This window comes from Neolamprologus multifasciatus, chromosome 17 (assembly GCF_963576455.1).
Source record: "Neolamprologus multifasciatus chromosome 17, fNeoMul1.2, whole genome shotgun sequence".
NCBI classification, from domain to species: domain Eukaryota; kingdom Metazoa; phylum Chordata; class Actinopteri; order Cichliformes; family Cichlidae; genus Neolamprologus; species Neolamprologus multifasciatus.
The window spans coordinates 6,009,627-6,031,946 of NC_140455.1; the positions used below are offsets into that span (position 1 = coordinate 6,009,627).

At 42.7% G+C, this 22,320-nt stretch overlaps 1 protein-coding gene across 1 annotated transcript in view; it reads right to left on the reverse strand.

The window, feature by feature from the left end:
- Positions 1-3,728: 3,728 nt before the first annotated feature.
- Positions 3,729-22,320, reverse strand: part of ror1 (receptor tyrosine kinase-like orphan receptor 1) — a 132,243-nt gene continuing 113,651 nt past the window's right edge. The window contains exons 5-12 of the mRNA XM_085137377.1: positions 14,077-14,204; positions 12,625-12,942; positions 12,298-12,543; positions 11,991-12,193; positions 7,306-7,485; positions 6,405-6,632; positions 5,837-6,201; positions 3,729-5,640 (exon numbers count right to left, since the gene is read on the reverse strand). Coding sequence (XP_084993503.1) covers positions 4,941-5,640; positions 5,837-6,201; positions 6,405-6,632; positions 7,306-7,485; positions 11,991-12,193; positions 12,298-12,543; positions 12,625-12,942; positions 14,077-14,204 — 2,368 coding nt within the window. The 3' untranslated portion in view covers positions 3,729-4,940. The remainder of the gene's footprint in view (positions 5,641-5,836; positions 6,202-6,404; positions 6,633-7,305; positions 7,486-11,990; positions 12,194-12,297; positions 12,544-12,624; positions 12,943-14,076; positions 14,205-22,320) is intronic.

Consider the following 22,320-nt stretch of genomic DNA (forward strand, 5'->3'; position numbering starts at 1 on the left):
TCTCATATTTTGAGATTGTTTTTGCTTCCCACAAATGGCCAAAATAAAATTCATTCAGACACAATATTAAACAGCTTTTTAGAATTTAAGGAAAGAAAAGACGGTGAAAAGATTCAAATTGAAGGTTGACTGATTAGGTTTTTTTTTTCCTAATCAGCTTGTGAGATAAAATTCAACACTCCATAAGAAGATTACATTTGCGTATTAGGTAGGAAAAGTCTGCCCAATAGAACATTATTTTTATTTTGATATTTTATGTTTCTTAACCATGATTCTAAATCACCCATGAACGGTCACATGTCCACATGGTACTCTGCCCTACGGCAAATGTTGATTGAACTTCCTGACAATTCTGCATTAGCTGCAAACTTCCCCAAAAAACGAATGGATGGAAAATAACCATTGCTTGCACCTATAATATAGTCACCCAGAAGCTATTAAACTGGATTTTATTAAAGGACTAGGAATTAAAAAGGGTGCATTTGATACCAACATCAGTTGCTCAGTCAGCAAGCACATGGTGTATCAGTACTGGATGTACAAATTGGTTTTCTGGATGACACGATGCTGGCATCTCCCATCAGCGCAGATGTTGGTTTCTATCAAATACAGATGCCTCCTTTCTTCTCTTCTGTTTCCTGTGCACTCCTCTCTTTGGTTGCACTTGCATGCGTAGCAAACGGTTTTGGTTGATGCCTTGGGAGAAATTACATTAAATGGTGTCAGAGTCTCTGATGTAGGAGTCGTGAGGGTTTACTGCTGTGCTACCGCTGCTCACAGAACACAATCACAAAACAAACTGTTCCAGACCGGCAGCAGAAAATGTTTTGAGCAGTCTGAAAGTCTGCATTGCTGCTAATGACCGACTGTCTTCTCCTCTTTTCCTGCGAACACTCGCAGGCTCATGCTTAAAGGGGTGAAGAAAGGACACCTGCACTGCAAAATGGAGCTTCAGTTTTGTTTTGTTTTTTTGCATGACTAGTTCATTCAAATGACGGAATACTTATTTAGTTTGTTGGTAACTATATCTTATCTCTGCAAAAGGGAAGAAAAACATTACTAAATATTCTGATAGCATTTTCTGGTCCATGAGTTCATTAACCCTTTCAGGCCTTTAAAGGCAATGAAGCAAAACACCTAGATCAGAGCTGAGCTCCTGGACAGTCTGAGGTTCAACCTGGCAGCGTATAATGGACCGAAACATAAAGTCCTAGAGGTGTTCTAAAACATTTAGGTTGGGTAAGTGTGAAGTGTCAATGATATCAATTGATCCTGGTACCTAATGGCATTCAGAGTCCTGTTGTCTAGGTTGAGCCTGTTGAGGTCATGGATATGCCTCCACAGACCATCACTGACCCACCAGCAAACCGGTTATGCTGAACAATGTTACAGGCAGCATAACATTCTCCACAACTTCTCCAAGCTCTTTCATGTATGTCACATGTGCTCAGGGTGAACCTGCTCTCATCTGTAAAAAGCAATAGATGTGGACCTGCCAATTCAGGTATTCTGTGGCAAATGCTAATCAGACTCCTCTGTGCCAGCAGTGAGCAAAGGGCCCACTAGATGATGTCTGGGCTTCAGATGTCTGTTTCTGATGTCTGGTCAGAGACATCAACACCAGCGGCCTGCTGGAGGTCAGTTTGTAGCTCTGGCAGTTCTCTTCCCTCCTTAAACAAAGGAGCAGATACTGCGCCTGCTGATGGAATAACGATCTTGTGCAGGTCTCATAGAGTAGCCTCCTTTCTCCTGGAATGTCCTCCATGCTCGTATGACTTTACTGGCAGACACAGTCTGTATGTCTGTATATGTAGAACATTACATCTGTTATGACATTCATATGCTGGATGACAGTCACTCTGGTTCACTTTTTTTTTTCTCCCCCAATTCAAGGTGAAAGATCTGAATTTGAGCCTGAAAGAAATGAAGTGAAGCAGACAAACACACACCCGGAAAGGCTACACAGGAGCCATTTTTTCATCTTTGCCTATTATTTCCAACTGTTTCCAGTTGTGACTACAGTAATCAAACAGCTAAAGGGCCCCACCACTTGGCCAACAGTGGTCACTGCAATTACAAGGCAAAGACATTCAAAACTGTTCTCAGAAATGGTGATTTGGTGGCCCCCAGTGGATTCACATTGCTATTACAAATCTGTATTCTTAAAACACATCGATCGTAGAACAGAAGCAGCGGGATTTACCAAACATTATTTAATAAATGATTTTGCAATACAAAACATCTGTGCAAAAATATTCAGACAAAATACAAAGCCAAGGCCTCTCTTGATCAATATGCATGTAAACCTGTTATGGGTACACTGACATTGAAATATACATATACTTTTGTTTCTTCTTACCAAAAGACAAAAAAAAAGGCACTATAATGAATTTTTGCCAAATACAAAAATACCTAAACTTGATTAAGATTCACAGTCTTGTGTACAAGTGGTTTGTGCACTGCTATATTAGTACATAGACTACATAAAAAAAGATGACTGTAGCCACAATGACGGCACCCATTGGTTGAAACCTTCACTTGAGCATTTTCACTTTTATTATTTTATTCTATTAGACTCTGTACACTCATACAGTAGCCATGCCTTATACTATTCTCCGCCTTATTAGCAATTTTGCTGTCAGTGACAGCATCCTTAACAAAATGAGAAACGTCCTGTATTAAATAAGACTTCACTGATGTCAAAAATCAAGTGAGAAGTGGACTGGCCTGGAGGAGTCGCCCCCTGTTGGCCATCAGTGCAGACTGCGTTGGCCTTGCTTTTTTAAATCTGGAAGCAAAGTCCAGCTTATATATACAGTCTATGTTAGTATTCGTACATCATTTACATTGCTGGGGCTCATGGGTAAAGATGCCTAGGTAGCTCACTCTGCTTCAGAAAAATAGAATCACAAAAACACACAGAGAGGAAAGGCATTTGAAAAATACACCCTCAAATGATTTCAAATAGCATGGAAACAAGAGCACACCCTTCATGTTGCTAATAACAGCCAACCGGCTTCACTACTGACCTCTACTCACTTGAATGCTGAGGAAAACTAAAGAGCAGTAGAATTTATAAAGACAACTGAATTTGATTTTGATGCCATTTTTGCAGCTATTTTTTTCTTGTTGCTACATTTCACATGTGTCCACTTACTTTACAACTCAGAAATGCACTTTATTCTCTGCATGTCCTCAGTAAAAACAACCCGGATGTGTTATTGCTGTAGTTAAAACATGCACTCAGGAACATTCGCACGATGTCACCCATAGATTGTTGACTTGACACATTACTGCTGGTTTTTTGACTTTTGCTTTGAGGGAATGAAAGAAGCTTCATATTTGGCCTCTCATAAACCATCGTGGATGGCTGAGGCATAGTTTGTGCGGCTACGAAACTGAGACTCACCAAACACACACTTCGTCCTCCTTCACTGGGAAACAGACAAAACTGGGAAACAGTTTTTTTTCAGGTTGTACTTTTTCTGTTAAAAGCTGCACGTGCTGAGCTACTTGTCAGAATCCCATACATGTTAATACAGTCGCCACTTGGTGTGTTAAAAACAAGTTGCAATAATATCGCAGCACACCTAATTTGCAGTATCCTTATTTAGATGCAACATTCTTCTGTCTATGTACATGGCTGAGATCTCATAAGCACCTAACTACTATAAGCATTATGCATTTTAACCCTTTTACTTTTATTATTCTTCCATGTTTTCTTTTGCTTCTTTTTTCTTTTCTTTTTGCACAATACAGATGTATAAATACAAAGAAGGGAACAGAACAGGACGAGGTATCCAAATTAAATTTTGACTTTTTTTTTCCCATCTCCAAAATGAAATCCGTAAAAACTTTCGGAAAAAACATAAAAGACTGTATCCAATCAATTATGCGGCGAATGAAGTGTTTGCCCTGAGAACGGTGTGGGTTAGCTGTGGAAGGAAGCGAGTGCTTTGTGATGTCTTTTGTTCATCTGCAGGCGGCCCTCTTGCCAGCTCTGAAGTTAGATGCGATGTCTCCCGGAGAAACAAAACTGGGGGGGGGGGGGGGGGGGGGGGGGGAGGGGGGGATGATGAAAGAGATGATACTTAAAGGGAGGCCGATCAGATAAACTTCCAGCTTCACTGTGTCCGGTGTTCTTGTTGCAGACGTCTCAGCTAGCGTGATGAAGTCGGAAAATAAAAAAACAAAACAAACAAAAATAAAACACACATTCAGCTGTCATTCTCAAAGGGACTTCTTAGCGCCTGCATTAGTACTGTCATAGCTGTTGGCAGCATGGGTATTATGCATGCTAACATAAATGTTACTGATTAGTTTATGAGGGCCAAGGAGGCATCATTTATTGGAGCAGGCCACTGTTGATTGTTTTTATAAAGTTACTCGCCGTTTCAATTCGCGCTCCCTTGGATATTTGATTTTTTTGTGTTGACAAGCAAGCCAATGAACTAGTTTAGACAAAAAGGCACCTGAAAGTCATCACACGAATATCCATGTCTGCCTGACATCCTATAGGAAAAAAGTCCATCGAGTGGGAATTGTTTCGTTTTTTTTTTTTGTCTGATTGGAACACAAACCGTTGAATAAGGCCACGGGAAGAATGTTTTCACCTTTAAAGTGTTTTACTTAATAAAAAGTTCATTTGAATATATATCTTTGTATTTCATTCATTCATTCAGGACCTATGTACTGTATTTACACAGAGGTTAAAATAACATTTTCAAACCATGATAGTAAGTACGCCTCCTGTAAACAGTAAGGCACGAGTCAGACAGCTGCTTATATAGCCTGCTTAGTGTTTCTTGGATACCCAGATGTGTGGCACGCTCCATCTCTGTTGGGTCTCGGTAAGACCAGAGAAGAACTGTGATGCTGCGCCACTGGCTGAAGCGCTAAACGTCTCATATCTGGGATCTAAGCTCAAAGAGGTTGAATATTTACAGGTCTGCAGTGATGACTGAGTCGTTGTACATCAGCACATCAGAGTCAGGGGTAAGCAGTGCTGACGTCTGAGACACGTGGTCCACCATCCCCTTCTGGGAGATTTGTCCGTACACCTGAGCCGACCCTCCGCCGCTCCCCGGCATGATGCAGTGGGACAGCAGCGGCGTGTTGGCGTCATGGTTGGAGCCCGTAGTGGAGGGCACGCCGCTGACGTGACCCGTGCTGGTGGAGCCGCTAGCGCTGCTGGGGGAGCGGCTTTTGGGAGGGGGCAGGTGGTGCTGGATTACCCTAGTAGGCGGAGCTGGGGGTGCAAAGTGAGCTGGGAATGCTGCGTATCCTGGCGGGATTGGGTATCCGTTGACTGGGATAAAGCGCTGGTGGGTTTGGGTCACGGCCATGGGTGTCCATGCTGGAACTGCACCCATTTGTCCCGGCGCGGGAATAGCCTGGGCTGGGTAGAGGTACCCCGCGGCGGCGGCAGCAGCGGCAGCATAGCGTGGGTTGCTAAGGTTGCTGACGGGGCTGGCGCTGAGCGAGGTGGTCTGAGTGGTGGCGTTGCCACCTCCAGAGGGCGTGCTGGAGCTGGCGTGGGACGACAACCCCTCCCAAGCTCGCAGGCGGGCGTGAATATCCTTGAAGCGCGGCCGACGTGCTGGTCCTTCCTGCCAGCACTCAGTCATCAGACCATAAAACCTAAAAGCCAACAGAGTTATTTCATTACCACAAACAGCAACAATCAGACTGCTTCTAAAACTATTTGAATCGAATACACTAAACTAACCCTAATACCAGAGTCCAATAAAGACACTTGCACACTTGGGTTTCACCATTAGCTGGATGCACTATCTTCTTGTATGCTTCTCATATTGCACCGGTAATTGCAACATACCTTGGTGGGCAGTCTTCGGGGCAGGGCAGCAGCTGCCTCTTTCTCACCATCTCCATCACTTCCTGGTTCGAGAAACCATAGTAGGGCTGTAGCCCGTAGCTGAAGACCTCCCACAGCACAACTCCAAACGACCAGATGTCCGAGTCTGTGGTGAACTTTCCCGAAGCGATGGCCTCAGGGGGCATCCAGCGGATGGGCAGCACAATTTTAGGCTGGAGGCAGTAGTAGTCTGAGGAGTAGATCTCTCTGGAGAGACCCAGGTCAGAAATCTTGACGTGGAGCTGCTCGCCTACCAAAATGTTCCGAGCTGCGAGGTCCTTGTGAACATAGAAGTGGCTGGCCAAGTACTCCATCCCAGCAGCCACCTGGTTCACAATATTTAGAAGACGTTTGAAGGAGCAGTGAAAGGTAGACATTAAAACACTGATTTTAATTCAGAGCTTCTACATGAGCGATTGAGATCCGTACATCAACATTTCGTGTAAATGGTTCGTGTTTAAATGGAAGGCACAACAGTACTTCTTCCACTACGCTTGTAGCCAACGACGAGGATGTTTTTAGATCATACCTGCATGGCCATATGCAGAAAATCTCCATGATCCAGGCTGGATTTCACCGTGCCGTCCTCGTCGCTGCTACAGCCGACGTCTGAGTGTGGCGAACGCATGATGAGGAACTCGTGGAGGTCGCCTTGGGGCAGAAACTCAAACAGCATGCAGACCGGCTGCTCCTGGGTAACCACACCCACCAGGCACACCAAGTTGGGGTGCTGAAGCTCGGTCAGCACTGCGGCCTCCTTTGATGAAGTCGGATAAATAATAGTGAATTTCAAAGAAACAAACAAACAAAAAAAAGTGGCTGGCAGGTTGATTTCAAAATTTACTGGAAAAGTGGATATTTACAAAAGACGTGGGAGTTTAATGGAGAAACTGAGTCTGAAACTGTGTGGCTTTGAATTATAAGAAGATCACCCAAGCTGATTTCACAACGGCTCATTGATCACTTTTGAAATTGAGTCGATGGCAGTACCGCTTTAAAACGTGGGCACAGTTCAGGTCTGCCTCACTTTCTGTAAATGGAAAGTGAGGATTACATCTTACACATGCCGACTGCCTCAATCCTCCGTCACATCTAAATTTATCTGGACAACCTTCCACCAAGTTACAGTTTATTTTGGGAGCTATTTCCAGAGAACTCATCTACAGTTGAGCGGTTCAGCCGTCTCCAATCTTTCACCGCGTCTACCTTCTATAGACATACAACAAGCTGTGCTTGAAATCTTGTGGGCCTAGACGCCTTTCCTCTAAGAAAGCAGCCACATGTAGTTTTTAGCAATAGGATATTTTAGTGGTACATTTTATTTTCCAACTCTACACAAAGACGACTGATGTGGCTTCATTATTGTATATATATATATATATTTTTTTTATGTCTGTTGTAAAAACGGTTAATTTTGAAACATTTCTTACTTGCTGGAAGTCAGCCCACTGCTGGGCATTGGAAATGTCTTTGAGGGTCTTTATGGCCACAAGCTGGGCCTGGTCCATGCCCGGCAGATACAGATGACCTTTGTAGATCTTCCCTAGTGTACATTCTCCTAGCTCCTCCATGAAACGGACAGCTGATAAGGGAAGCTCCTTGGCCTTGCTCTACAGAAAGAAGAAGGAGGAAAAAATGGTAAAGTGACATCAATAGGTTGAAAACACATTCAACAAAAATGAAATCATTACTTTCTTTGTCGGGTCAGCAGCCTTTCATCACCACTGTCCTTGTAGGGAAAAGAAAACATGATGTCGCTGCTTTCAATCTGATGTAGGCAAACTGCCTAATATAACACCAAATCCGTGTTTGAATTGTAGAAGAAAAATAAAACTATAGCTCAGAGCTGATAATTCCCGCAATCAGACTCGGCCCATTACATCAGCCCCCTAATCGCCCCCTTCACGCCTCTGGAAAGCGATGTGGGAAAATTGCGAAATCTGGCAACATGTCGCAGCTTAAAAATGTCATGTGGCTGACAGGTTAAGCAAAATTTGGGAAGATGAGGCAATTAATTCTCTTGCCAGTAAACCATAGAATCCGCTGCAACAATAGCAGAAAACAACGTAGCGCTCCCTGTGAGGGATGACTTTGCTTTTTCATCTTTTGGAACTCACTGAGGAGTGCTCTGACTGGAATGCTGGGTTACAGCACATCTAAATCCAACAGGAATGAGCTGGGCTGTGGGGTTAGGAGAGGGTCAGGCACGTTTTGGAATTCATTTAAAGTAAATTGCAGTCAATTAAATCCATTTCCTCATTAAGATAAAGAAAACGAATGATTCAAATGGAGAAAATGCGGTTCAGCAGTTTCCCACAAACACCACAGCAGATACACTGTGTAAAGGCCATCTGTTAGAAATTAGTCACCTTAATAAGTATATTTAGTGTCAGATTTCTGTGTAAAATAGTTGAGGGGAAAGCAGATCACTTGTTTAAGAATTCATGAGGACTGTTCATCAGATGCCCCCCCACCTTACCATCTCTAAAAAATAACCCTAAATCCAGAGTAAATGGCCTTCTTCAAAGGAAAGTTTATAAGAATTTATTTTTTATATTTTATGAGTGATTATTTTTTAATTTTTTAGGGGGCAAAGTCCGTGAGCTACACTTCTGAAAGTGTGAGCACAGACTTTCAAACTTCAGCTCAAGTTAATCCAATTTGGATGTCCGATCTCCACCAGCAGCTTGGGAGGACTGTAGAGGAGATGGGACCCACATTTTGTTTACAGCTTCACATGTGCAAAGCACGTAATAGACTTTAAAATGGAGCAAATCAGCTGAACACTTCACAGATATTAAAGCCTGATTATGGGGGAAAAACACATTTTCATCCATCTTCAGTGCGATAAGTCCCAGGTATGATGCCATAACTTTTTTTGAGTCTCTTATCCAAAATTTGTGACGGTGTTTTGTGGGGTGGCTGTAGCTCAGGTGGCAGAGCAGGTCAGCCACTAATCAGAAGGTTGGTGGTTTGATCCCAGGCTGCCTCCTGGCTGCATGCCAAATATCCTTGGGCAAGATACTAACCCCATGTTTGCCTACTGGTGGTGGTCAGAGGGCCCGGTGGCGCCAGTGTCCGGCAGCCTCGCCTCTGTCAGTGTGCCCCAGGGCAGCTGTGGCTACAATGTAGCTTGCCATCACCTGTGTGTGAATGGGTGAATGACTGAATGTAGTGTAAAGCGCTTTGGGGTCCTTAGGGACTGAGTAAAGCGCTATACAAATGCAGGCCATTTACCATATTTTCATTTCTCAGTATGTTTTTTTTTTTTTACATAACATCTTATTACAATGTGTATCTTTCCCCTGATTTTTTCTTCAGGCAAGTTTTCTGTGTGTGTCTTCTTTTTTTTTCATTAAGATTAGTCTTCTTTGCAACCAGAGCATGACCACGGTTGATAATCATACCGACCAAACTCATTAGAACAGCACCAACAGATGACGGTGGGGATGTTGGGGACCGAATAATTTTTATATAAAGTCGATGGTGCCAAACTGCCACTCGTGTCTATGCTTGGGAAGAGATAAAAGGTGCAGAAAGGTTGGCAGAGATTTCCAGATTCCAGGAACTTTGAAATGAATAATGAAATTCCTCTGTGAGGACACATGCGCTCACACACTCACACATGCACACTGTCTGTACGAGCTCTGAGGGGGGTGGTGAGAGTGTGTGTGTTGTGCATGATGTGAGACACAGATGTTTTTAGTTATGGGTTTTTTTCCCCCTGTCTTTCCTCCCCACACCCAAACCCTCAGATCCTCCTCGCACCACCACAGATTTCTATGTGTGTGTCTAAATGGGCTGTCATAGGCAGTAACCTTTGGGTGACCCCCTGCAAGCAAAGCCTGTTAGGTAGCAGCTTAATCCAAGTTAAAGCTGCAGATAATGAAAACAGGAAAGAAAGACATTTAACTTAGTAAAACGTCTAAAAGTCGGAATATTTAGCCCATATAAAAAAGTTTTTAAAAGAAAGAAATCACACAGCTGCTCCCTTTTATTAAAAATTTCTTGTAGATCTGTAAAATTTAGCTACAAGGTTGAATGGACGTATGAGGGCGGGGCTTTGGTAATCTTTCAGCTGATGGTTATGCAGTCTGCTATATTTCAGAACCAAGTTGGCAACAAAGACCATTTAAAATCAACTGTATAATCCCATGACTGCATGGCTGTCACTCTCCTGTAAACGTAAGTCTTTGCAGACACAAGGTCTTCATGTAAACAGCAAGGAGAGACTCCCTTTTTAGGTCAGTGAAACATTTATTCCAGTCCCCCTCCCAAAAAACCCTCAGAAACAAAATAAAGCAAAGATATTAATGGATTCTGACGCTTCTGTGACATCTGCGATTCTCTCCGCGGCTCTTCGCTGTAATACTACACGCCTTACCTTGAGCATCAGCTCAAGTGTGCCCAGCAATACATACTGTCTAGATAAACCCCCAACCCTCCGCACTCAACCACCAAAATTATGTGGGAAAAAAGATGCGCTTACATGATATGACAGAGTGTGCAACCTTGAAAGCAACATGATACTCATGCTGATGTGAGCTGTGTGTTTTACTGGGAGACCATGATATACATTACAAAAAAGAAAAAAGCTCCAGTGGTATTAGGATGGACAGAAGCATAGCAATGCAAAAAAAGATGGATTAAGTGAGAGGAGCAAGGATAAGGAGAAGTGTAAGGGAAGGGTGCGGAAAAAGAGACAGTGAGAGATAAACAGGAGGGAGGTGGTGGGCTGTAGTTGAACATTCCTGAACCTGCTGAGCTCTGATGACAGATCTGATGCTTTGTCTGAGACAGGTCGTTTCCACACACACTCAAGCCAGTAACTCCGGCATGCCGTGACATATCCCTAATGACACACAGAGGGCTGTGCCAGTGTTTTGACTCCTTCTGCAGTCTGTTTGCATGCCAAACGACGGCCTCTTTACAGTCATTACACAACAGTGTAATGATGCACTTAGTGTCCACTTCAAAATCGTGAAGGCCACTTCCCCTACCAGTGGCAGACGTCCTCAGACATCGGTGCGGTGGTGGGTCTTTGTGTCCGGGGGTGGGCGCCCAGGTACACACCGGGGCTTGCTCGGGCCACTTCGGGGGTGGGGTGCCCTCGGCCTCTCGGCCTGGGGCTCGGTCACTCTGGTGCATTGTAACTCCCCCTGGCTTCTGCTCCACGGCTGCTAAGTGACCCCTCACCTGGGGCTCTCCTCAGCTCTTTCTGGGATAGTGGCACGGCTGCCCCTCTGTTGGTCTTCCTTGGTCTCTTGTGTTCTGAGGGCCTCTGGATGTCTGGAGTTTTGATCTCCTCCATTCCTGCTTCATGCCCTGGAGGACGGAGCTGTGGCTCCCCCACACCCTCTAGCAGATCATTACATGAAGGAACCTTTTAAATACAAGCGCGTCCATGCTCACAGGTGTACACACGGGTGCTCACACACACAAACGACACCCTTTTTGGCTCCTACCTCAAAGCACACTGTGCGCTGTCGATCTTACGTGCTGCACAATAATGTTTAATATTTAGTATTTACTGTCATATTCCCATATATCATCGTGATGTTGTTTATTCTATTGCTCTCGTTTTCTTCTGCTTGTTTTCTTTTTTCTTTCTCAACAGGTGATCGATATATGTATTTTTTTTTGTCTGCTTATTTAGTTGGTTCTTGTTTTTTTGCCCTTTATCACCGTCTCTCTTCTCCGCTGTTTTTTTCCCCCTCTTCCTTTCTCCCTTTTCTTTTCCTCATTCAAGTCTGTCCCGTATCTAGCAAGTGAAAATAAATATAAAAAAATAAAAAACAATAAAAGGTGAATCAAATAGACCATTACGGCAAGGCTGGAATGGTCAATTTGGTAAAGTAAATCCGTTGGGCATCTTTCCTCGCCTTTAGACAATAATTCTGATGGCAAAAGAACCAAACGGGACAGGCGCAAAAAAAAAAAACAAACAAAAAAAACAAAATCATGAAGGTTACAGTGTTTAATTTTTGCGTTGATATTACATGTAAAAAGTGTTCTATATCTGCAGAAATAAATAATCTGCAGGATTGCCAGGAAGGCCCTCCGTCATTTATTCCCCACCCTGAGTGCCATCTGCTGCGACTGTAACGCTCCCTACCTTAGGCTTGTATGCAGTTGCGAGCATGGACATCTCAACGTTCTGGCCGCGGACGGGTTTGGGTTGGCGCGTCACGGGAGGCCTGGAGGACTTCTGGTTGTTGCGGCACACGCAGATGAAGAAGAAGAGCAACGCGATGGCTAAGGGGATTACCACGCTGGGAACCAGGATGTACAGGATCTCAATGCCAGACTCCTTATGGTCTACAAAGATGGAACATCGAGAGAGGGGAATCATGTCATTTCACACGTCACACATGTGTCACAAAGGCAACATCGCAAACTACGATTTAAAACTAGCGTCTCACCACAGAGGGGTATGTCGCAGAGCTCCATTCTGACCCCCTCATCTAGTGTGAAGCACCAGGGGGCCTCGTGTTTGTTCCCTGGGTTGCGGCAGTACGAGTGTCCTCCGTTAAGCTCCGGGTAGCGCACAGCCTGGTAGTTGTGGCTGTGAGGATACTGGGAGTTCCACGGCTGACACTGACGCCCTGACTTGGTTATGCTTACTGTCCCTCTGTAATCTACCCCACTGTTGTTATAACATTTGTGATCTGGTGGAATATGACAGACAATGATGTTTTAGCAGCGTCAACACAGTAAATCATTACAATTGCCACATGAACATGTCTCACTCTTGTTAATAGGCTCTGTCATAGGGATCCCGATCCTCAGACAGTTGGCGGCCTCGGGGCTGTCGGAAGCAGCCAGGTCATCGCAGTTTGGCAGTTTCAGTCTCTTCAGTATTATCGGGTTGGAGCGGGCGATGATGTACTCGGTTTTACACAAGTCGTTCTCCAGGATCTCGCATTCGTCCTTACAGAGGTCACGGGGTTTGTCGGACCCCGAGCTGCGGTCGCACGTCGGGAAGGCAAAGTGGCAGAGGGAAGGGATGGCGAACTGCGAGCAGCGGTCAGACAAATGGTTGGACGTCCCGATCATGGTGAAGGCCGCTGGGAACGAGAGGATTCAATTTCAGTTGCTTGAAAGTTGCTAAATAACGAAGAATTAGGAGACTGAATAAAAACAGAGAATTTCATACTTTAATTGCACGACTCGCGCACAGCGATGCTGTTCACTTATTGCAAACGTGTGCATTGCTGCGGCTGTCATTATCACTACGGCGACTACGATGAAGAGGAGACGCGAATAAAAAGCGGCCAAGTGAACCTGACAACCATCCAAATGTTTCTCCAGCACATGTTGCTTGAGTAAAAAGGATCATAAAGATCAGTGAGTGTGACATTAAATTCAAGATGCTGAATCTGGACTGATATGATTTACAGTCCTACTGTTGGCCTGTTACGACTCTGTGGCGCCATAAATCTCAATTATCACTCGTCCTTGATGTTTCAGATCAGGCTCTGGATTCATGGCCTGCGTCATTCCCTGAACTGTTGCACGGATATAATCAATAATGACCTCTGAGGACGAACGCACGCATACGCATAAAACAAAAAGCACACACGCTGAGACACAGACGTGAAACAACACTGGAAACAGTGTGTCGGCCACATGTGATTCATACTGAGTCAAACTCCCTTTGAACTCTCTAAGTGACGTCCTGCTTCCTTCCTGGAGCATATTAATTATGATTACCTTCTGAAAAATCTGAATTTACACAAAGTTTTTATTGAATTACTAAATCTTTTTTTATTTTTAGCAGCAAATTATGTCTCTAAAAGACATAATTTGCTCCCATTTAATTGACTCTATCAAAAATGCAGGTGCCATCTGCCATCAAGAGCAAGGACAGAAGAAGAAGCGGCACTTATGCCAATTTTTCAAACAAAGCATAAAGAAATGACTTTTGGCTCAAGACTTTTGCACAGTACTGTATGCCCTTTGGTCATTAATTGTGTTCAGTTTTCTTTCTTGAATCTGCAGGAACTAAATATTTAGTAACATGGAATCATCTTCATCAAGTTAAGCCTGTACACACTAAGAAAAATCAGTGTATTTTAAATCAAATGTTTCTCATGAATGAATATGTATTTATGATGGATGTAAAAGTAAATTTAATCTATTCTCAAAACATCAATTAGATTTGTGTTGCCTCAAAGGAGGTTTAGCCCGCTCAAACTCACCTGTGATCTGGGTCTCAATCTCCCCCTGCATCTGCAGCGAGTCGACAAAAATGCTGCGGTTGCCGATGAAGCGGGCGCAGGCTATGCCTCTGTACGGCTGGCAGAATCCATCTTCAGGAAACCCGTTGCTGAGAGGTCAGAGAGGCGAGAAAGAGAGGGTGCTTTTAAAGTTCGTCTGAACAACACGAATCAATTTCATCGACTCTTTCACAGGAAAACCACTAGAGGTCAGTCTACATTAGCATATCCCACAAGACCAACTAGTTCCACTTCTGTGGAGGGAAAGGCTGCTCCTTGCTGCCTTTGCTTGGCTACAGATCAGGCAAACTGAAAGGCAGATATCTAATACACATAAATGTCCTTATTCACAGTAAACTGCTTTAAGAATTAATTTCTCACGTCAGACTTTATTCGTGTTGCGTCAGAGAGTCGTCACTCTGAGCCACAATTTAAAACATATGAAAGGAGAAAGAGAGCAACCTTGTTTTTACAGCTATGCAACTCCACTCAGTGAGCTTCTTTTGGGGCATTTCTTTTAATTTCCTCATTAATGTAACGATTCTTAACTCGCTTAACACAGTCATCACCATCCTCTCCCCTTTCTGTCTCACTCTCTGTGCTTTTTTATTCTTTCTCCATGCACACTAACACACACACACACACACACACACACACACAAAGCCCACGCTCACCGGCAGACCACTCGCTCAGTGTGAGATCACTTTGTCATGCGCTTTAAGTCATACCATATGGGACGTTAAGACCAGGCACAACCGCAATATGTGGTATAGGCGCGTCCATGATGCCACTGCATATATGAAGTATATCCTCATGGTGCAGACCTGCTGCCTGAGTAATGGCGAACAGAAGCAGCTAGACTATGACATTTTTAATATATTCAACTTAAAGTGCAGCCAATCACAGCTAAGACACAGGCCTCAGCTGTGATTGGCTCAACAATAACACCAATAGTCAAACATTTCGACTCTGATAGGTAAGGTGGCCCCGAGAGGTCGATCGGACTGCAGCTTATGAAAACACCAGCAAATAGAAAAATGCTGAAAAAGCACACAAAATAAAACTGAATAAAAACCCCAATAGAAATAGAAAAAAGTTGCTAATAATCACAAAACAACACACAAATGTTTTTGGGGAGACAATAATGTGACGGAAGAGTTGCACAAATGACAAGCCAACAGTAGGTGGCCAATAGCAAACTACCTACAGTATTATATGAAGTGTGCAATTAAAACAATATACACATAACACTGATGAATCATGAACTGTTTTTAATGACGCCTCCGTATTTTCTGATTTCTTTCCGTTCTGTGGCTGGTCCGTCACATTATTGTGTCCCCAGAAACATTTCTGGATTTTGTTTTTTCTACTTCTGTGTTTTATTCAACTCCCGTTGTGTTTTCTACGCTTTTGCTGCATTTTTCTATTTACTTAGTGTTTCCTTAACTTGCAGTCTGTTTGACCTTTCAGGGCCACCATATATGGGGGTTTAAAAAACACTATTGTGTAGCAGCCTAGTGAGAATTTAACTGCTTCTCTACTTCTTTTGCACATCATTCTTTTATTACAGCTTCACAGAAACGTCACTTTTGCTAATGAGAGTTGGATGGTTTACAAGAGATGGTACAAAGTGCGAAAAGCACTAATTTTACTCCACAAGCTGTAAAAATCGCACACACATTCCCCCATCCTGGTTTGGTGTGAGTGTGAGGTCAGTAGGTTACCTCTCTCTGTGGAGTGTTAAGTGACTGAAGGGCCAAGGTCAGTTAACCCCCTTTCCCTGTCTGTGCAGATCTTAAATGGGCTTTCCAGACATGGACACACACACACACACTCACACACACACACACACACACGACTACCAGGGCAGCGGTCTGCATACTGCCGATTCCTCAGAGATAGGGTAACTTTACAACTTAATGCAGGTTTAAACAGATTTTATCCCCGGAATATGTAATTTCCTACTAAAATATGCGGTAATAATGACTTCATGCTTAGCACCCCTTCAACAAGCCTCAAATGCACAAACTGATACTCCTTTGGATGTTTTTCACCCTTTTGGGGAAGAGCTGCCTGTGTTTAGGTGAAAGCAATAAAGGGAGTGTCTGGTAATTGTAAGCAGTGATAATTGAATAATTTGAGAGACTTAAAATTGGTTAGGTTCCTGCCATTTTTGAACGTAATGAAGTGGAACATAAAAAAAAGGTAGCTCTGGCATGAGAAAACATACACAAACGGGATAAAGAGCGAGGGCTGGAGTGTGTCCAGGCAACCCAGAGGTTAGTTTGGTTGTGCGTCACAGAGAACGGTGGACACAAACATCCACACTAGCATGAAGCCACACACAGACAAGCAAATGACAAGGGAGAGGAGACGATCCACCGCAGTGCAGCCAGATCCCCGCGGGCAAATTATAACTACTGCAAGTCAGAACGCCCTAAACCAAAGCGGCACAGCTCAAATCCCAAGTCGCCCTCACTGGGCTTCCTGTATTTTAGCTTCTTTCACTGGTTTCCAAATCAACGTAGCTTCCAAGACCATGTCTAAGAAGATGATTAAAGCATCTCGTCTGGTAGGGAAGGAATGGAGCATGTTCGAAGAGCGATAGACACATCTACAAAAACCTAATCACTGTGAGACATCTGAGGTTTTCCGAAAACCTCTCTCGGTGTTTTCGTGTCCATTTATTTTCTCATGTGTTTGTGTGTGTCAGTGTAAGCTATCCTGAGCAGGGGAAAGCTAAGCGCGGTTGCTATTTGTATAAACAGTGAATAACTGTTCAGGCCTTTGATTTTACACACTAACGCCACGGGCCCTCTGTATAATGTTTTATAACAGTTAATAACAAAGGAAGCCTTCTCCGTTCCAGACTCGATCTATAATCCAGATATAAACAGAAAGACGAGCCTCACCACAGAGCCTAAACAAGGTGCTGAAAACACTGATGCATTGTCCAATTACATTTTTTCCGACCTCATTATTTATTCAGGGAAGAGCTTGCTGAGCAGCCATGGTCTTTTTCCACCCAACACCCAGGTTGACATCCACAGTATTAAATAGAGACTAGTATTTACCACACCTGTGTGGGTGATAGGGAGATGGATATAAATGGAACATCTAGCTCATGTGACCCTGAATTGGACAAATGGAAGACGTTGGATGGATGGATGGTTGTTGAAGAATGAAAGTACAAAAACACCTACGTACATGTTGTTATTACCTGGTTGGACCCCATTATAACCGTCCTTTCAAAACAGCTTTAATTCTTGGTGGCACAGATTCAGCAAGGTGCTGAAAAAAATCCCCTGAGATTTTATCCATACTTGCGTGAGAGCATGAAGCAGTTGGTGCAGATTTTTCTCCCCTTCCACCGCATGCCAAATTGGACTGAGATCTGACAGTGTTGTGTGTCAAAATCCCAGTATATCAGCAGTTTCAGCACATCTAGCACCAACAACCATGCCACAAGTCTTCGTTCAGCTTTCTTTTCCATTCCAATGCTTGGTTTGAATTTCTGCAGCTCATCTTGATCATGTCTGCATGGATAAGGGTTACTGTCATGTCATTAGCTGATTAGTTATTTGTTAATGACCGGTTGAGCAAGTGTACCTAATAAAGCGGGAGGTGAGTTTTATATAAATTTGAAAGCATCCAATAAGAGAACAAGACTGATCCTATCCATACGAACTATTTTGGCACTGTTATAAAAACCAAGCTAACACTGCTTTATGTTTTCAGGACATCTCGCTCGAAATCCCAAATGTAAATCCACACCGTGGTGCTAGGAGATTGTCAAATACATAAGGTAACATAATCCAACATCTGCATATTATTGCATGGTAATCCATCTAATAGGTGTTGAGATGTTTTCATTTGAACCAATGTGGTAAACCATCCCTCAGACTCAAACGGCAGCTCTGGAGTCAGTCAACTAAAATTACGATTGTATCCTCATATGATCAGAAAGTATGACTGTACAAACACTACAAGGAAAAGAACATGGACATATTTACAATATTGTGTCTTGAGCCACTTCAAATTTCTTTATGTTTTGCTAGCAAAATTGGAAATAGGTGCAGGGATATATTAAAACATGTGCAAACCTACATGGAAATAAAGTATAGAAAGCAAAAACAGAGTTTGTACAATTGTAGTGTGAGAGTCAATATTTGGTATTTGGCCATCTTTATTTTTCCTCACTGCCTGAATTCCCTTTGGCATCTTTCTTATAATTTCTTTAAGTAGTCTTCAGGAATAGTTTTCCTTGAAGGCCATTTAAGCTTTTTGTTTGATGTTGCTTCAACTAAATAAATGGGAACAATTGCTGCTAGCCCAAAGTTGCAATTTCAAATTGGTACCTTGCTAAGTTTTCGATTATGTTTTGACACGACACTGATTCATCATTTGAGTAAGGTGCCTTTTTATGCTTGAACAAGCCATAGGTCAGCAGTCAGTTGCTTGAACTGGTCAGGTGCACGGACTTCATTGTGAAAAAGCACCGAGATTCATTGCTCAAAACCGATTTAATAAACATCACAACAAAGTCTGGCTCCTAGAAGCAAATTCTAAGAAATTAGGAGCGGCTCGAAACCTTTGCACTGTACATTTTCAGTTTTTCATAGGCAGAAACACACGTGCTTGGACAATGAAACATATAAACCACAAACTGATGATAGGATGGAGTGGGCTTGTTCTGATGTCTTCTCTCTGATCTGTTGACTAATACCGTGTCAGAACATCAGTACAATGACACAGACACGTTCCGGGATTTAAGGGCTGTGGTTTAACACAAACATAGAATTATCAGGAAAGGGAGAGTTTTCAGTTAAGGAAGAATGTCAAAAATGTTGAGTCAACTCTGAATATCTCTAATAAGTTGTTCAATCTGGCAAAACAGCTGGATTTTTTAAACCATATTCATCAAAACGTCCAAAGTTCTCAGTATTTCCACAGATCCTGCAAATTCTCCCAGTTCCACTTTCCAATGCGATGACTCGTCTTCACTCTTATCTGCTTTAACTTTTCCGTGACGATTTTTATTCATTAGTGGGACACATGGCAGTGAAAATGTCCGACCAATGAACACAGAACATGAACATAGCTCAATAAGGCTGTGACACGAATGAGCACACACTTTCTTTACTCCAGAATATGACAAGCGGCCTCGTCCTAGTCTCATTTGAGGATTAAACTTTGGTGTAGGGTTCTGATAATGAAAGAAACCTTTAAGCCTTGAGGATATAAGCTCGAGTGTTTCCCCATAAGAAGTCTGTGATGATGGGTTTGTGCTGAGTTGTGGGGTTAAAGAGATGAGAATCTCAATGCTCTTTGTTGGAGCATGCTATGGAAAGGAAAGGATTTGAGGATGATGAGAAGGGGGAGGGGAAATCCTGATGACACTTTAGATTTTAGGGTTTTGTTTCCATTAGCTGCTCCGGGTGCTGAGTGAAGAGGAGATGAGCTGCTAGCAACATGAGGTCACAGCTGTTGTATCCTGATTAGGGATGCCCCTAAACTAGTTTTTATTTAATCACCCTCATCCTGGTTTGACAGGAATAATAAATGCTTTGACAGAATCAGGAGGTCTAACATGACCAATAACTTTTTGCTGCTCTAAACCTGCAAATTTAGTTGATAATGTACCTTTTTGTTACCAGCCCATTATACATATTACATTGCATAAATTCATAATTGTCATCTTATTGTGTAAAATGTAAAAGAAGCCAAAGTGCAATGATCATCTAAAGCCAAGTTTAAAAAAGTACATATCAAATTTTTGAGAGTCAGAAAAGAAGGTGACTGGTTGGATAGGCCCAGTAAAGCTCATGAGTTATATTGTATCACTTGAATACAACTGTTTGCAAATTTATGTATGTGTTAGACGCTATGTATGTTTGCAACAGATTAAAGATGCCCAACAACGAATCAGACAGCACTTGTGCATCTGGAGAGAGAGCTCTAAGTCTCCGTTTTTCAATTTGTCTGTGCAGCAGGTGGAATATACACGCATTCGTCAGCAACGGCTGCAAGCTGGCGATTCACATGTTGGGCTCTCTCCATTGGTGTGCACTCGTGATTTCATTAACACAGTAGAGCTGTGTAATGATCTCTTACTGACAGGGAGCCAAAATGGCCACCAGAGGCTGAGGCTGACTGGGATCTGTGGCTGCCAGTGGCCTGTGACCACACTGGGAATGAACAGCAAGTGAGGGCAAACTGAGGCACTGCATCAGGATACAATGGAGAAAGAAGGCCCTCTTGGTCATCATGTTACTGCTGCTCGCTGACTGCAACAATAGAGGCTTCTGTCAGAGAGAAGGAAACTAACAGAGCGCTAAGAGAAGAAGGATGTAAGAACAAACATGAGGCATTAATTTGAGCTGCTGTGCATTTTTTTAAAAAAGGGAAAAAAATAAGGAGGCTTCTCTGAAAACAAAATCAAAATCACAGTTTTTTTCCATCCAGCATAGCAAAACTTTGGTAGTATGGTCGAAACTGCCTGAATGCTAAGCTTGATTAATATAGCCATCAGTATGAGGGTTTATTGGGTGCCAAAACCATGAATGAAGCTTTATAATACTAGGAGGAAGAAGGTTTCTTCTTCTGTGGTTTTGTATCACAGTATTAATATAAACAGTAACGGGGTAAACAGTACAAATGGGGAATTCAGTGTCTGCCGTTTACAGATGATCCAGCTGTTATTTTACTGCCTGCCTGGCTACCCACTCAGTCTGGTATCATTTAAATAAATGGGGAGGCTGCACACAGACAGTGGGTCTAAGGCAAAGTGTATAAAACATGGATGTGTCACTGGTTTGGTTTGTGGACTACTGTTTTGGAGCCTCTATGGCCTTTTAAGAGACAAGTAAACAAACACTGGAGTGACCATATAAGCTATGAGCTAATGCTAGCTAGGTTAAACAGGATGATGCAGTGGAAACAGACACCAGCTAATTATGTGCTAACATACAAAAAAAATCTCTCTCTCTCGATATTTATCTCACTGCGACTGTAACCAGGGTTTAGACATTAGAATTTCTCTCCTAATGAGTCATATTTAAGGTGTAGCATCTGTGCTCCACTGACCAGCAGAAAAGGCTACACTTCTGAAGAGACCAGGTGCCAAAGAATCAAACCACTTCACTTTGAAAAAATTTCCTCTTTTACAAGACCAACTTTGTGTCAATAAATATGGAAGATGAGTGTTGTTTATATAAAACAATGAAATAAGACGACAAAATAGAGAATTATTCCTAAACAAAGTTACTTACTCAGTGGCTTTGACCCTTTGAATATTTTTACTCTGGCTTCATTTTTCAGTCTCATTGCTTATCGCTTGGTCTGAACATAGTCTACAATCGCAGTCTTTGTTTTTCTGCTAATGCCAAATATAGAATTCTTGCACATACTTCAACAGATTTTTACTGAAAAGCCAGTGCAGTGATTAGTGACTTTGAAAAATAAAAGCTAAAGCTTTCATTAAACTGTCCGTTTGAATAACTCTTGAATTGAGATAAAACCTAGAAAATTATTTTTGTAAACACTTCACTGAATGCAACTTAGATACTTATCTTATCTATAATAATGCAAAAATGACTCCCAGATATAGATGCTGGTGTTGCACTGCACTCTGCTATAAGACCCAGAAACGTTACAAGAGTTCAACATGCAGGAAAGGAACCGACATCAATCCCATCACTCCTCACAAAACTCCTGACGTGGTGACATCACTTTCCCAGAGGGCAGAAGGGACTCAGAGGTCCTGGAGGGTGGAGGGTTTGGGCAGTGAAGGTGTCAATCTGTCTGTCAATTAGGAATATAGGAGGCAATATGTCTGCTTAAGCCTGACAATAAACCCAGAGTTTTTCGGCAGACGCATACATACAAACAAACAGAGCTCAGGGGTCACAGAGTTGAATTTGCTGCCTGAGGAGGAGAGGGCTGGAGGGTTTTCGCTTGAATAGCCACTTGAATGCCTTAGCAAAAACTATAACCCAAAGCAAAGGAAAGTAAAGAAAAAAGTGTGATGAAGAACATTAAAAGGAGGGTCAAAGATTAATAAAATACAAAATACAAAGAACCTGGCAGCTTTGATATCTGAAAAATAGAAATGTTGATAATTTCCAGAACATCTAAAGTCGTTTAAGCAGGAAGGACCAGCAAAATGGGAAAAACAGCCTTATAATGTTTGACTTCCATGTAACAAAAAATTAGGGCTCTGAATTC